The 12,885-nt window shown below is 44.0% G+C and overlaps 1 protein-coding gene across 1 annotated transcript in view; it reads right to left on the bottom strand.

Annotated features, from left to right (window-relative positions):
- tsc22d3 (TSC22 domain family, member 3) overlaps positions 1-10,935 on the bottom strand; it is a 33,193-nt gene extending 22,258 nt beyond the window's left edge. Inside the window, exon 1 of the mRNA XM_083686449.1 lies at positions 10,098-10,935. Coding sequence (XP_083542575.1) covers positions 10,098-10,408 — 311 coding nt within the window. The 5' untranslated portion in view covers positions 10,409-10,935. The remainder of the gene's footprint in view (positions 1-10,097) is intronic.
- Between the last annotated feature and the right edge of the window lie 1,950 nt (positions 10,936-12,885).

The raw sequence follows: 12,885 nt of genomic DNA, 5'->3' as shown, positions 1-12,885 counted from the left end.
CATTACTGTAAGAAAAAACAACTACAATTTTCACCTTAACTACAGTGTAGTGACAGTGGAGGCTGGTGGAGGTAGAAATTGGAGGACAGGCTCATTGTAGGCTCATTGTAATACATACAGGCTCATTGTAACACATACACGTGTTTGATACCATTCCTCATTTCATTTCTACCTCCACCAGCCTCCACTGGTATAGTGGCAAACCGAGCATATGTCTGCAGTATACACGCCAATACTGTAACTACTTACATCAAACAATTAGATGACTTTGTCTTCCAACAGCAGTCAGCTATTTCTGTATCTGTGTGGATAAAGTGGGAAATGTATGTTGGCTCTCAGGCACATACAGTATATCATAGTATGAGAGAGATGTTGTCCCCTTGTATGTCTTCTGATCTTCCCCGTGCTGTTACCAGGGAGTTGTGTTTGGGGACTTGAGGGGACATAATTGCAAGGCCAAGAATACCCAATTCTGAGTTGAACTTTGTTTACAACAGTTGGGAAAAGAGAACACATGTTGAGCAACAAGTCCTACGCCCAATAAGTTCTACAATGGCATGTAAACAACCACAATGCCTTTCACATTTCTTGTAAATGAAATCGTTCCCGCTTAACATACATTTGTTTATTCGATTACCATACGAATTTGGTGTTGCTGCTTTTCGTACGAAAAAGTGTGAGATCCTGTTGGTTCCACAATGACATGTAAACAACAGCAACAGCGCCTTCCATATCTACTACAAATGAAATCTTTCCTGTTACATAGGAAAACGTTACTTCACAGGCACCTAAAACAGAGAAGTAATGATTTCCATTTCTCTCACAGCACCACCTACTCAGTACCAAGAACTGTAGCATTACTGAACGTGTCTGTTGCCAAGTCCACGCCCTGCAGTGAGGCACAGTAAAGTGCTTCAGGGCTGGGTAACAAAAGATGTGCCCTGATGGGCGCCTGAATCACGTTCCCCAGGAGGGTGTGTAGGGGACACCGTGTGCCAGCAGATGCTGAGGAGGGCAGTGATAGGCTGGTGAGAGGCCGTCTCTAGGCCGGCTCGACAGAGAGGATTGTCTGGGTGTATCGTCTGGAAACACCTCAGAGGGAGGGGGATAGTCTGACTGAGGGAGAGCTGCTTAGACGCTGAAATAGAGTTATGGAGAGTTGAATAGAAAAGGTCTCTGGCACCATAATGCCTTCATCTGGAGACGACTTTGGAAATACTTTTTGAGTGTAGCGATGAATTTACCAATGATGTTGTCCTACCTTCTACTCAACATCATTCATACAGTATAAAGTGCATGGTAGGTCTTTACAGTGAGTTGCTATTATACCTGTGTAAGTACACAGGTCTGTCAACTTAATGCTAAGTGTTACAAATGGAATGGTAGTACTGTAGCTCAATTATAAGACGGGTAATGGCAACAATGCAACTGCAACTTAAACGCCCCACAATTAAACTTAGTCATAAGTCTGTACAGATTAGTACAGTATCTACAATCTTCAGCCTCATTATATAGCAGGGGAGGCTGGTGGAGGTCGAAATCGGGCTTATTGTAATGCATGGAATGGAATGAGGAATGGTATCAAACATGTGTGGCTAGGGACCAGCCTCCACTGTTATATAATGTTAGTGGTTGCTTGACCCTGATACAGAATGTCAGAAGGAGAACTATTTCATCAGTCTGAAGGCGGGGTTAGTGTTGAGACTGTCCTCCGATTTCTACCTCCACCAGCCTCCCCTGGTGGGATGGCTTGTGTTGACAGCCGGCATCATTATCTTAATTGGCACCATTGCCTGAGTCCAACCAGATAACAATGTGTGGGCCAGTGCTGCTGCTGCTATCACCACTCACCCCTCCTCCCCTCCACTCCCCTTCTCTCCACCGAGCCTTACATAACAAACACCGATGCCAACTAGAACATTCTAAATGGAAAGAGGTCCACAAACAGGCAGACCAAACATGTAAGGAAAAAGCTTTTAATGGCTGGGTGGCACTCCCTTGGTGTTTGAAGGAGTTGACAAATCATTTCTTTTCGAAAGCCTTTAATATTCCATTGGTCTGCCCAATTAATCTGTTTTATCACTAGCATGCGATGTTGATTTGTATTAAATCTGTTCACTTAATCTGTTCCCAGTGTACTGTGGCTCATTTGGGTGGGGCAGGTTTTTTTTTATTTTGTGGAATTCTCGCCAAGTGTGAAGTCATATAAGTTTGGCAAAAGCGCGGCTAAGTCGAGCGCTTTGCAGCTACGAACAAATTGCTTTCGACAAGAGTCAAAACTTCAGTCTGCACAGAATGTGCTCCCTATCCACAACACAGAAACCACTTGACATCTGTTTTTGGCAATACACATTAGGCTAGGCAGTTTAAACACTTTAAACACAACTTAACTGTTGCAAATAGAATGTCCAGATTATGCCATATTTTCAGCAAATTCTTCCACAGTGTCCCCTTTAATTGAAATGCTGAACCCTTCCAGTTGTGTTTGAGAGGTGAGGAGTTCAGATTTTCCAGGAGGGTTAAGTAACGGTGAGCGTATCGTCTCTCCCTTGTCACAATGTTCTACAGTACATCATCTTGTGACTTCCTGAGGTAAACCGTGCTTATGCAAGAACATGAACTCACTCATGGTAAGATGTCAACACTGAGATCCCATCACCACCTGGGTCACAACAAGGTACCGCTTTAGGTAACACTGTACAGTACACAGAAGATTTATTAGATGACCCTTGGAGCTTTAAAATGCTTGAGATTAGGACGCTTATCTCCTGAGGGATAATTGATAGAAAGGTCAGCATATCCTACTTCATCAGAATACCCTTTACTGCATCGTCAAACAAATCCAGACAGACAATCCAAAACCCGAGCGAAGAAAATCCAAGGTTTTAGGTTACCAGCTTTTACAGGTATGTAAGGAGGGAACATGCTTAACTTGTTCATTTGGTTTCAGTTGGTTCATATGTACTGCAGCCACGTGCACTGGGGGATAAAGTGCCCTCCTGGATGTTTTTGTTTTTTGTGAGTGCAGGTTAGGCCGATCGCATCGCCCTCCCCCCCACCGTCCCCGCCCCCCCCCCCCCGTCCCCAGTGTTCGCATCGCAGTCCCGTCCCCGTCCCCATCCCCATCCCCGTCCCCGTCCCCGTCCCTGTCCCCATCAGTCACAAGAAACAGCATCTGCCCCTCCAGCCTGTGCACAGCCCTGGTGTAACTGTCAGGTATATGGAGTGTATCTCTGCATGAGTCATACTTTGTTGTCAGTCTTCTGCCTCTGGTGATGATGTCACTCGGTATGTCTGAGAGGTTTGGCACGGGGCCTGTGTCATGGTGATGTCCCCGGGGGGATCCCCTGCACAGAGTGACCATGTTCTAAGGGCTCCCTACTGTATGCTGACAGTGCCTGGTGGTACCCAGCACCAGAGCTTAGAGAGAAGAACCACACACACACACACAGACACACACGCAGGCAAGCACGCACACACGCACACACGCACACACACACACACACACACACACACACACACGCAGGCAAGCACGCACGCACGCACTGACGCACACACACAGACACACACACATACACACACACACACACACACACACACACACACACACACACACACGCACACGCACACGCACACACACACACCACCATTTTAACAATGACACTACTGCCAGATATCTGATGGCACGGCCCCAACACCCATTCACACCGCCACAACAACACTGTAATTCAAGAAGTCCATTAAAAAGCCATTACGCTGTATCTCTCTCTATACTTCCCCCGAGTCTAGCTGCTGAGTTTAACCATGTCGTCAAACATGGTCGATATCTATGGACTGCCTTAAAGATGACACACTGTATATACAGTACCAGTCAAAGGTTTGGACACACCTTGCCAAGAGTGTGCAAAGCTGTCATCAAAGCAAAAGGTGGCTACTTTGAAGAATCTAAAATACAAAACATATTCTGGTTTGTTTAACACTTTTTTGTTTACTACATAATTCCACATGTGTTCCTTCATAGTTTTGATGTCTTCAATATTAATCTACAATGTAGAAAATAATAAAAAAATAAAGAAAAACCATTGAATGAGAAGGTGTGTCCAAACTTTAGACTGGTACTATATAAGGAGAGACTAGTGGAGATGTTTAACACCATTCTTCAGTCCATTCTATGCAACACAATGAGCCTGTCCTCCGATTTCTACCTCCACCAGCCTCCCCTGGTATAAATATGACATGGATGTCAACCTTTAGCCTATATTCAAAACATCTACAGAAACTGTATAACTGGATACTGTATAGTAGAGGTGCCTGAAAAGTTCACCTTGAGTTGCTTCTTTCTATGAATCCTGCAGCTTATTTTGAGCTTCACTATCTTATTTTGTCTTAATTTGCTGAATGGCGACGCAACCAAATAGTTTTGCCCCGGTCTTTTCTTTCTCGTGACATTGTTCCTGCACTGTAGGTGACATCCTTTCTCTTTTGTCTGAGATCTGCTCCCCTGACTCTGCTTATGAGCCTGTTCTTTCTCCCGACTTCCTTCCCTCCGCCTTCTCCTCTAATCTTCCTTTTGTTTTCATCCGTTTATTCCACCCCCTGACATCCCATGATGTGTCTATACGTCTTTGTAGAAGTGACTTCTTTTTTTTTCAAGCGCCATGGTCCAAGTTACAAGTCACATTTTGTTTTGTTCAGAGTTTATTGATCGAGTTCTGATTGATTCTCTTAACTTTGGAGATTTGTGCTACAGTGAAGTCCTGTTTTCCACATCAAATGATGCATACCAGGTTTACCAAAGGCAAAGCAACAATGTGGGTTGACAGTATAGTCTTTGTCCATATACTCTATTGTAATCCCCATCATTTAATCTACTTTGAAACGTCAATAGTGTCCTCCACAACGTTGTGTTTGTCAAGTGTCTGTCAAATGTTTACATCACCGAGACTCCACTGCTGTACACCAATAGTCCAAACTACGACTGTCTGGCGCCACAAGGTGTGGTACAAAGAGCTGATATCCTGAACCGGTGTTTGAGTTCACTGTGTACTTCACCCATGCTATCACGTCATCTATGCAAAGCGTCTGCCTTCATAGAATGAGGCTTGGTTGTCTGCCTAGATCAACTGCTAAGTTAGAGGAGGAGTACATTCTTTCATGTCTGATGAGCATGCAAATGTCCTGATTGACCTATCTAGTAGCATTATATAACTCCTCATACAATTTTAGCATTGTAGATCTTGGAGAACTTCTTGATGACACTTCAGAGGGTCTTCTGACTATGTCTGGCCAAATGATAGAAGAGCTATATAATGTATTTTCAAAGCTCCTGTCGGATTAAGGTATTTTTTGACAGAAGCGTTAGTATGATTTTACCTTTATGAAGTCGAGAACCTTCTATAGAGAGAGAGAGTGCCTTGGCTCACGTTCATATTCATACAGAGATACTATTGTAGAATGACAACCTCACTTCTTTGGGTTAGTTCAGGTTTGCTACATTTAAGAACTACTTTGAAGTACCACATCATCCCCTTAAAGGATAAGTTTGGATTTTACTGAACCAAATCTACATTTTTTATGTAAATGGCATGCTGTAGAAGGGTACAGACACTTTCTTTGGGAATTTGCTTGGTTTTGAAAAACCGTGAACAAAGGCAAAAAAAATGCTGAAATACATCCTTAACATAATCACTATACTGGGAGCTTTACACTTTCAAAAAGGATGTATTTCTGTGTTTTGGAGCCTTTGCTCACGGTTGCCTGATGAAGGTATTGCTGGTGCCTGTAAGTTTCTCAAAACCAAGTTAATTCACAGAAAAACTGTCCATACCCTTCTAAAACAGGCCATTTACATAACAAATGTATATTTGGTTAAACAAATCCAGACCTTTAAGGCCTAACCCAGTGTCTCTCTCCCTACAGGCTTAATCTCTGAGGATATTGACACAGCTGGAATGTAGTATGTCTTCAGCCTAGGGCTAGTGCTAACAGGTGATGGGCTGGGAGTGGGAAGCACACTTCATCCCCTCGAGGTGACTGTGTCACTCCAACGGGTTTTAGTGGCTGTTGAACAAGGCTGCCTGGAGATGGAAGTGTGTGTTCCACTTCTACAGCCTCTGAGTCCCTCAAAGCCAACTATTTCCTCCCGTTTATCCGGTTGAAGCACAGATCCTTCTGTCAAAGCCCGGTTCAAAGGAACGCCTGAGAGCCAAAGAGCCAGAATCTGGACAGCCTCCTGTGACCCAGCCCTAGGAGCCCTTATGTAACCGGTCTGCTTTCTGCCCAGTGCTCCCTCACTCACTCAGATAGCTATCAGTCCACACAAAGGTCCTTGAGAGACCTTGTCTTGTTAGACGTTTGATTTTGTTATCATCAAAACATCATTCATGACAAATATGCTTAGTGGAAATGGCCACCCAGAGTAAAGTCACCACACAAGACTGGGGCTATGCTTTCATCAAAGTCTGGGCCCTCCTCAGCAAAATATTTGAAAAATGTGTTAACTACTGTAGATGTCAGCTTAGGGCTACTATTTCTCCATTCCCACTCACTGCATTGCTTTTGTGTGTGTGTGTGTGTGTGTGCGTGCGTGTGTGTGGGGGTGTGTGTGTGTGTGTGTGTGTGTGTGTGTGTGTGTGTGTGTGTGTGTGTTCGTGTGTGTAAGGTGTGTGTGTTTGTGAGACAATGAGAAAAAGAGAGAAACGTTAGCCACAAAAATGAGTGCTTAATCTCCATAAGAAAACTGTCCCACGAAAAAATCACATGTCCCCAATTCACACTTGAGAATGTGAGGTTGAGGACAAGCTGTTCTGGCTGAGGCCTTTGTTTGTCAGGCAAACAGTTTAGCTGGCACAGCAAGACAGCAGGTCAGAGAAGGCAAGGCAAGGGTGTACACTCCCTGTGCCCGCGCCAAAACACAGGGTATCATCTATGATTGGCTTAAGTGCTAAGGAGGTGCCATTGTTCTGTCTGCAAACTGCTCCCCTCATAGCAGCTTCACCCCCAACCCCCCATAGCAGCTTCACCCCCACCCCCTCATAGCACCTTCACCCCCCCGCCCCTACCCCCCCCCCCCCCACACACACACACCCCATAGCTCTTCATCCAGCGCCTTTCCAGCAATGTGCATATAACATGTTGTTTCTCATGTTTTGAGATTCTACTTGTTGGAAATATAGCATTGCATGAAATAACTTGAAGCAAGTATTATTTGTTAATTATTATTTGTTAATTAATTTGCTCCCTCCACAAAAGCAGGACTGGCCACAGCTGCAGCCCATGGTCAGGCCGAAATAGCTCAGTTGGGAGAGCGTTAGACTGAAGATCTAAAGGTCCCTGGTTCGATCCCTGGTTTCGGCAATTTTGTCAGCCATTATAATCCATAACAGGTTTTAGCTGAGCACCTCAAAAGAAGATTTGCAGAATGTGGACATCAATTGTGTTTCAACTCATATGCTTAGTGAGAGCTCCCCACTACACCCCTGTACAGTTTCTCTACTGTAAATAAATTAATAATACAAAAAAAAAGTCATTCTTCCTTCTTCTAGCATTGTGACTGCCAACGGCCCCTGTTCAGATTACCTTTTACAGACTACTGGATAGATTACTTTTTCTTATGATGACTGATGGATAGATGATTCACTTACTTGGACAAATGTGTTTGTTGTAAGTCGCTTTGGATTAAGGCGTCTGCTAAATGGCAAAAATGTAAATGTAAAATTCATGGCCTTAAAGTTTGTTGACCCCCTGTTCCACATTGTATCAAATGGACACACCCTCCCCTATCATAAATAAATTAAGAACAGAGTGTTCCATTTGCAAATAACATGGCTTTGCTCTCCAGAGCGAGGACAATGTTTTCAGTGAAAGGGTGTCAAATTAATGGACAGAGATGCATGAATGATGTGTTATGTAAGACGGTGGATGGACTGGGGGGAAAAACCCAGCAACATCTTCATGTTAGTGGATATTCACGTCCATATTGCGCATGGAAAACCTTAATGAATCTAATTATTTTTATTAAGCTCTGTTTCAATTAATTTCAAATGTTTCATTTTTGGTATTTTCTTTGTATTTAGAATTTTCTCAACAGCAGCAAAAAAAAAAAAAAAAGAGTAAGCATTTCAGTTCATGTCCAAATTTGGCCAAAATCTACAGATATTCACAACATTCATCATCTTGCTTTGTGAATGTATGAATGTGTTGCTTGAGACAAGTTTTATTTTTCAGTGTTCTATTCCTTATCAGGTTATTATCTCCAGAGATAAATACAGATTATACCAGTCAATGCCATGTCATCAAGGTGGCCTTATCACGATAAAACAAATTCAACTTTAACTGAGTAACTTATAAATGCTCATGGTGACTTTGCCAAAAAAGAACAACAACATCTCAAACGACCATACTGTAGATCTGTGCAGGACTGAGCAATCAACTGATAACAATCTGGCAAAGTGGCAATAGAAAATTGGTAGCTTGTATGATACATTTTAATTGGAGTATAAACAAATAATTCCAGAATACCAAATGGATCCACAAACATAACTCTCATCCAGGGGAGGCTGGTGGAGGTAGAAATCAGAGGACGAGCTCCAATTTCTACCTCCACCAGCCTCCACTGCTCTCATCCAGGTATGATAAAGTATGTTACAGCACTTTCACCTCACAATATTGTTGATACACTGACTACTGTTTCTGCGTCACCTGAGGCATTCTATTCAAAACATTGTAGATCAAAATTATTCTGTCAGCCTTGGGTTGGTTTCCCAGATTTAACCTGGATCACGTGTTCTGAAAGATGGCCCCTTTGGTTTCAGTCTACAGCCATTTCCAGGAAACCAGCCTCTGATTGCAAGGTGAGGCTAAAGGTAAGTTTGAGCACAGGTGACTGGGGATGTCATGTGTCTGCAGAAAGTGAAATGATACCAAATCACTTGCTTTTATTACATAATTACCTGTTACGCGTAATAACTTTTACTTATATTTCTCACTTGCTGATATAAACACCACTCATGCCGAGGTATATGGAACTCAAAGGTGAGAATGATAACAGGGTCATCATAACACGTTTACATTTCATCATTTGAAAGACACCTGTCGTGTGGAATTTGTACTTTTGGAAGTGTGTAAACCGTGCTATACTATCTGTACCTCCTTATATGAATCAGAGGGACTGGAGAAGTTATGGAATCGTGTAATGGAAATATGGTAACTTTAATTCGAAGTGATTGTAAGTCCTTGAAGAGTGCATAACATCTGCCACAAAGAGCTGCCAACTGACATTAATCTGTTGCATGACATCTTTAATCCACACAAACACATGTCAGCATGTTTCCAAACAAGCATGAGACATATATATAAAATTTTGCAATTGTGAGACAGGAGTAAGTCTGGGGAAATTTAGAACAATTTTAATTGGCCTGTAACCCTATGAGACTAATTAATCAGTCCAATATGACAACAACTCTTCTACATATTTATGTTGTGTTTTAGGTTACAGTTATGTAAGTATTATATTGTATGTACGTTTTGAAGCTCTAAAGTCTGAGTTAAATCTTATTTCATCAAAATTTGGGGATGGCAAATGCATCCTCGTATGCATCCTGGAAGTGAGAGTTCATCATAAACTGTTTCAGTTTATTTGTTCCACGCGATGAAATCAGGGAGGGGACTGTGGATCAGTCTCCATCCGTTTGTATGTTCACATGTCACATGCGATATCTCAGACACCACTGGGACAATTTTGATGAAACTTGGGTGAATGATGCGTCTTGCCATAGAGGTCCGGGATTTACACAATTACACTGATTGGCCCAAGGGGGGCGCTATAGTTAACAACTGAAAATCCTAAAATAAGCTGATTAGGCATGGGGGACAACATGTTCACTGCTGACTTGGTTCTTGTTTCTAACGTGATGTTTATTCATAAAGGTTACCTGTGTTAATGCCTACATAAAACCCACTTACTCCGCGATCAGAAACTTTACACGACGGGAGACAGAGTCATGATGATGCAGTATATAACAACATATGGTACAGGTGAGGAAGAGGAAGGGGAAGAGGGAGAGGAGGAAGGGGGAACATTGAATCTGGAGGCGTACCTGTGGAAGAAGAGCAAGATGGACAGCATGGTCTGGTCGATGTTGCTGTTGCACACCCCCTCATTGAGCAGGAAGCAGGGGTCCCTCACCACCGACTCCAGGGAGTCCTGTCTCATGATGTTGTTGAGCTTGTCCGTGTTCAGGTTCTGGAACATCAGCTGGTCCCGGAGCTGGCGGAAGTGGGTGACCGTGGGACTGTCCAGCTGGTTGTGGCCTGGCCGGCTGGTACCGGTGTCGTATCCGTTGGCCAGGTCCAGGCAGCAGCTGCAGCAGTCTAGGCCGATCGGGGAGCGACACTCTTCATCTGACATGGTCGTACTGTAACACACCTTGGAGGGGAGGACAGGTGCAGCACTTCACAACAGCACAGAGAGAGAGAGAGAGAGAGAGAGAGAGAGAGAGAGACTCAGAAAGGGAAAGAGAAAGACTCTAAAGTATCGCCTCAGGCTCCAGTGGACGGTGAGTTGTGTTCTGGGTGTTGTGTGTGAGCGTCTGGGCGTGTTCCTCAAGGCAGACGTGGTGGGGTGGCCACCTTCAAGGTGCTCCCGGCAGAAGCAGAAGCAGAAGGAGCAGCAGTGGGTGGTGGATATTCAAGTGTCCCAGCAGGTCCCTCCTTCCCCGAGAGTGCAGTTCACACAGGGGCTGCTCGTCCGGTCTTCCCCCTGAGTTGTTGCCCCCCTCGCGTACTGTTAAACCAGCCCTATTGTTTGTATGATATATGTGCTACTGTGCAGAACAGCGAAACAACCGGCACATACACTGATTCAGCGGGAATGCGTTTCAAAGCAAAACCCAGAAGCTGCCTGTCACTTTTCTTTTTCTTTTTTTTCCTCCGCCTGCCCAGCACTTTTTCCTCCCGTGTGCGTGCTTAGAGACAGAAGGAGGGACGGAGGGAGGGAGGGAGGGAGGGAGGGGGGGAGGGGGGAGCCGGGAGGTGGGGAAACCCCTGTGATTGGTAAGTGGCGCTACCCGGTTCAGAGAGCAGGCCCTCCCTCTTTCTCTCTCTCTCTCTCTCTCTCTCTCTCTCCCTCTCTCTCTCTCTGGCACCACACCACAGTCAAGGGAGGGCTATAAAGAGAGTGAAGCCCAGCAGCATGTACGGTAGTGCTGGGTGATGCCGGCTGCACGAGGAGTGGCTCTCTGAGCCACAGGGAGAGAGGATGAGCACACATGGAGCTGGTGTCTGTAAAGAGGACTGCTGTTTCCTCTCTAGAGGCTTTGACCGTGCGTTTCACCCGCTTTTCAGGCTGCATTTAAAAGCGTCATTTGCCAGGTTGTTAGTAAACCTTTCCCACCTTGCCTGAATCAGTATTTGATTATTGACTAATAAAAACAGTGGGATATCCCAGAAGTGTGTGTGTGTGTGTGTGTGTGTGTGTGTGTGTGTGTGTGTGTGTGTGTGTGTGTGTGTGTGTGTGTGTGTGTGTGTGTGCGGGTGTGTGTGTGTGTGTGTGTGTGTGTGCGTGTGTGTGTGCCTGCATGTGTGCGTCTGCATTTCTGTGTGTGTGTGCATGCATGTGCTTGTGTTTATGCGTGTGCATGCATGCGCGTGCTTGTGTGTATGTCTGTGCCTTTATGCGTACGTGCGCATCTGCAGAATCTTGTGTGTACGTGTATGTGTGTGTGTGTGTGTGTGTGTGTGTGTGTGTGTGTGTGTGTGTGTGTGTGTGTGTGTGTGTGTGTGTGTGCGTGTGTGTGGTAAACATCAACACTATAATCTAATCAGTTTGTCCTCTATTTATTTAGTGTGCTACATGTCCTTCTACAGTATAAGTATATATACCCAACATGTTGATTATGCAAGTGCATGCAGGGTGTTCTTGCCAAACGAGGGTTTCACAAGCTATTCAAAAAGAATGCAATTACATTTGCACAATTCCAAGTGAACTGACTGGTATCCCCTGACCTCGGCCAATGTAGAACAAGCAAACCACAGCTGTTACAGTGGCAGAACAATAGGGAGATAACATGTCGTCTTGAAGTCACGCAGCTTCAATAAAAACGTCACAATGCATTGTGTGCTGTGGGATCAATTAAGCAAAGAAAATTAATGACTATTGCTTTATTGACTGTGTAATGATGTCCTCAGGCAGTGGGAGCCTCATTTTGGGAGCCCAGGTACTGCCGTGGTAGCTGTGGATCTAAAGAAAAATAAATAAAGACTGCCATCTATTGGTGCAAAAAAAGTAATTAAAGCATTTTGTATCAAACGTTTGATGACTGGAATTTAATATGGAGAGGGGATCCTACAGTATAATGATTTTTCATTTGTTTTCATTTGTTCATGCAATTTGTGTGACAGTGACAGTGCACATTAATCAACATTTCAGTTTTCACACCGATGTAAATGTTGATGTAAATGTGCCATTTTCGGCTAAGGAGCCATCTTTCATCTGTCATCCCTGGGCAGATTAAAAGAGACAGAAACATCATAACAGAATCATTATGACCTCACATAATCAGAGGAATGCATCAGTACAAATACAAAAACACACTGCATAAAGATTTACATTTATTTGACAGTGCCACAGATGAGTTTCAGATGAGACAAGAATGAACGATAGTGACAGAGAATGATAGAGAAGAGAGACTACAAACTAAAAGGAGAGAGAGAAAGAGAGAGGGGTGGTGGAGAGTAAGAGAGGGGGAGAGACTCTTATCTTATCGAGGTAAATGTTTAGTTAAAAGTTGGATTAAACAGGAAAAGATAAAGCGCTGATGCAAGCAATCCTGGACAACAGCGCGATCAGGCTGGCTCCCAGTTCATCAGCATTGCCAACGGCTGCAA

This window comes from Argentina silus (assembly GCF_951799395.1).
Source record: "Argentina silus genome assembly, chromosome: 15".
NCBI lineage: Eukaryota > Metazoa > Chordata > Actinopteri > Argentiniformes > Argentinidae > Argentina > Argentina silus.
The sequence above is the reverse complement of the archived record's forward strand: the minus strand, read 5'-3'. Positions and strand labels throughout refer to the sequence as shown.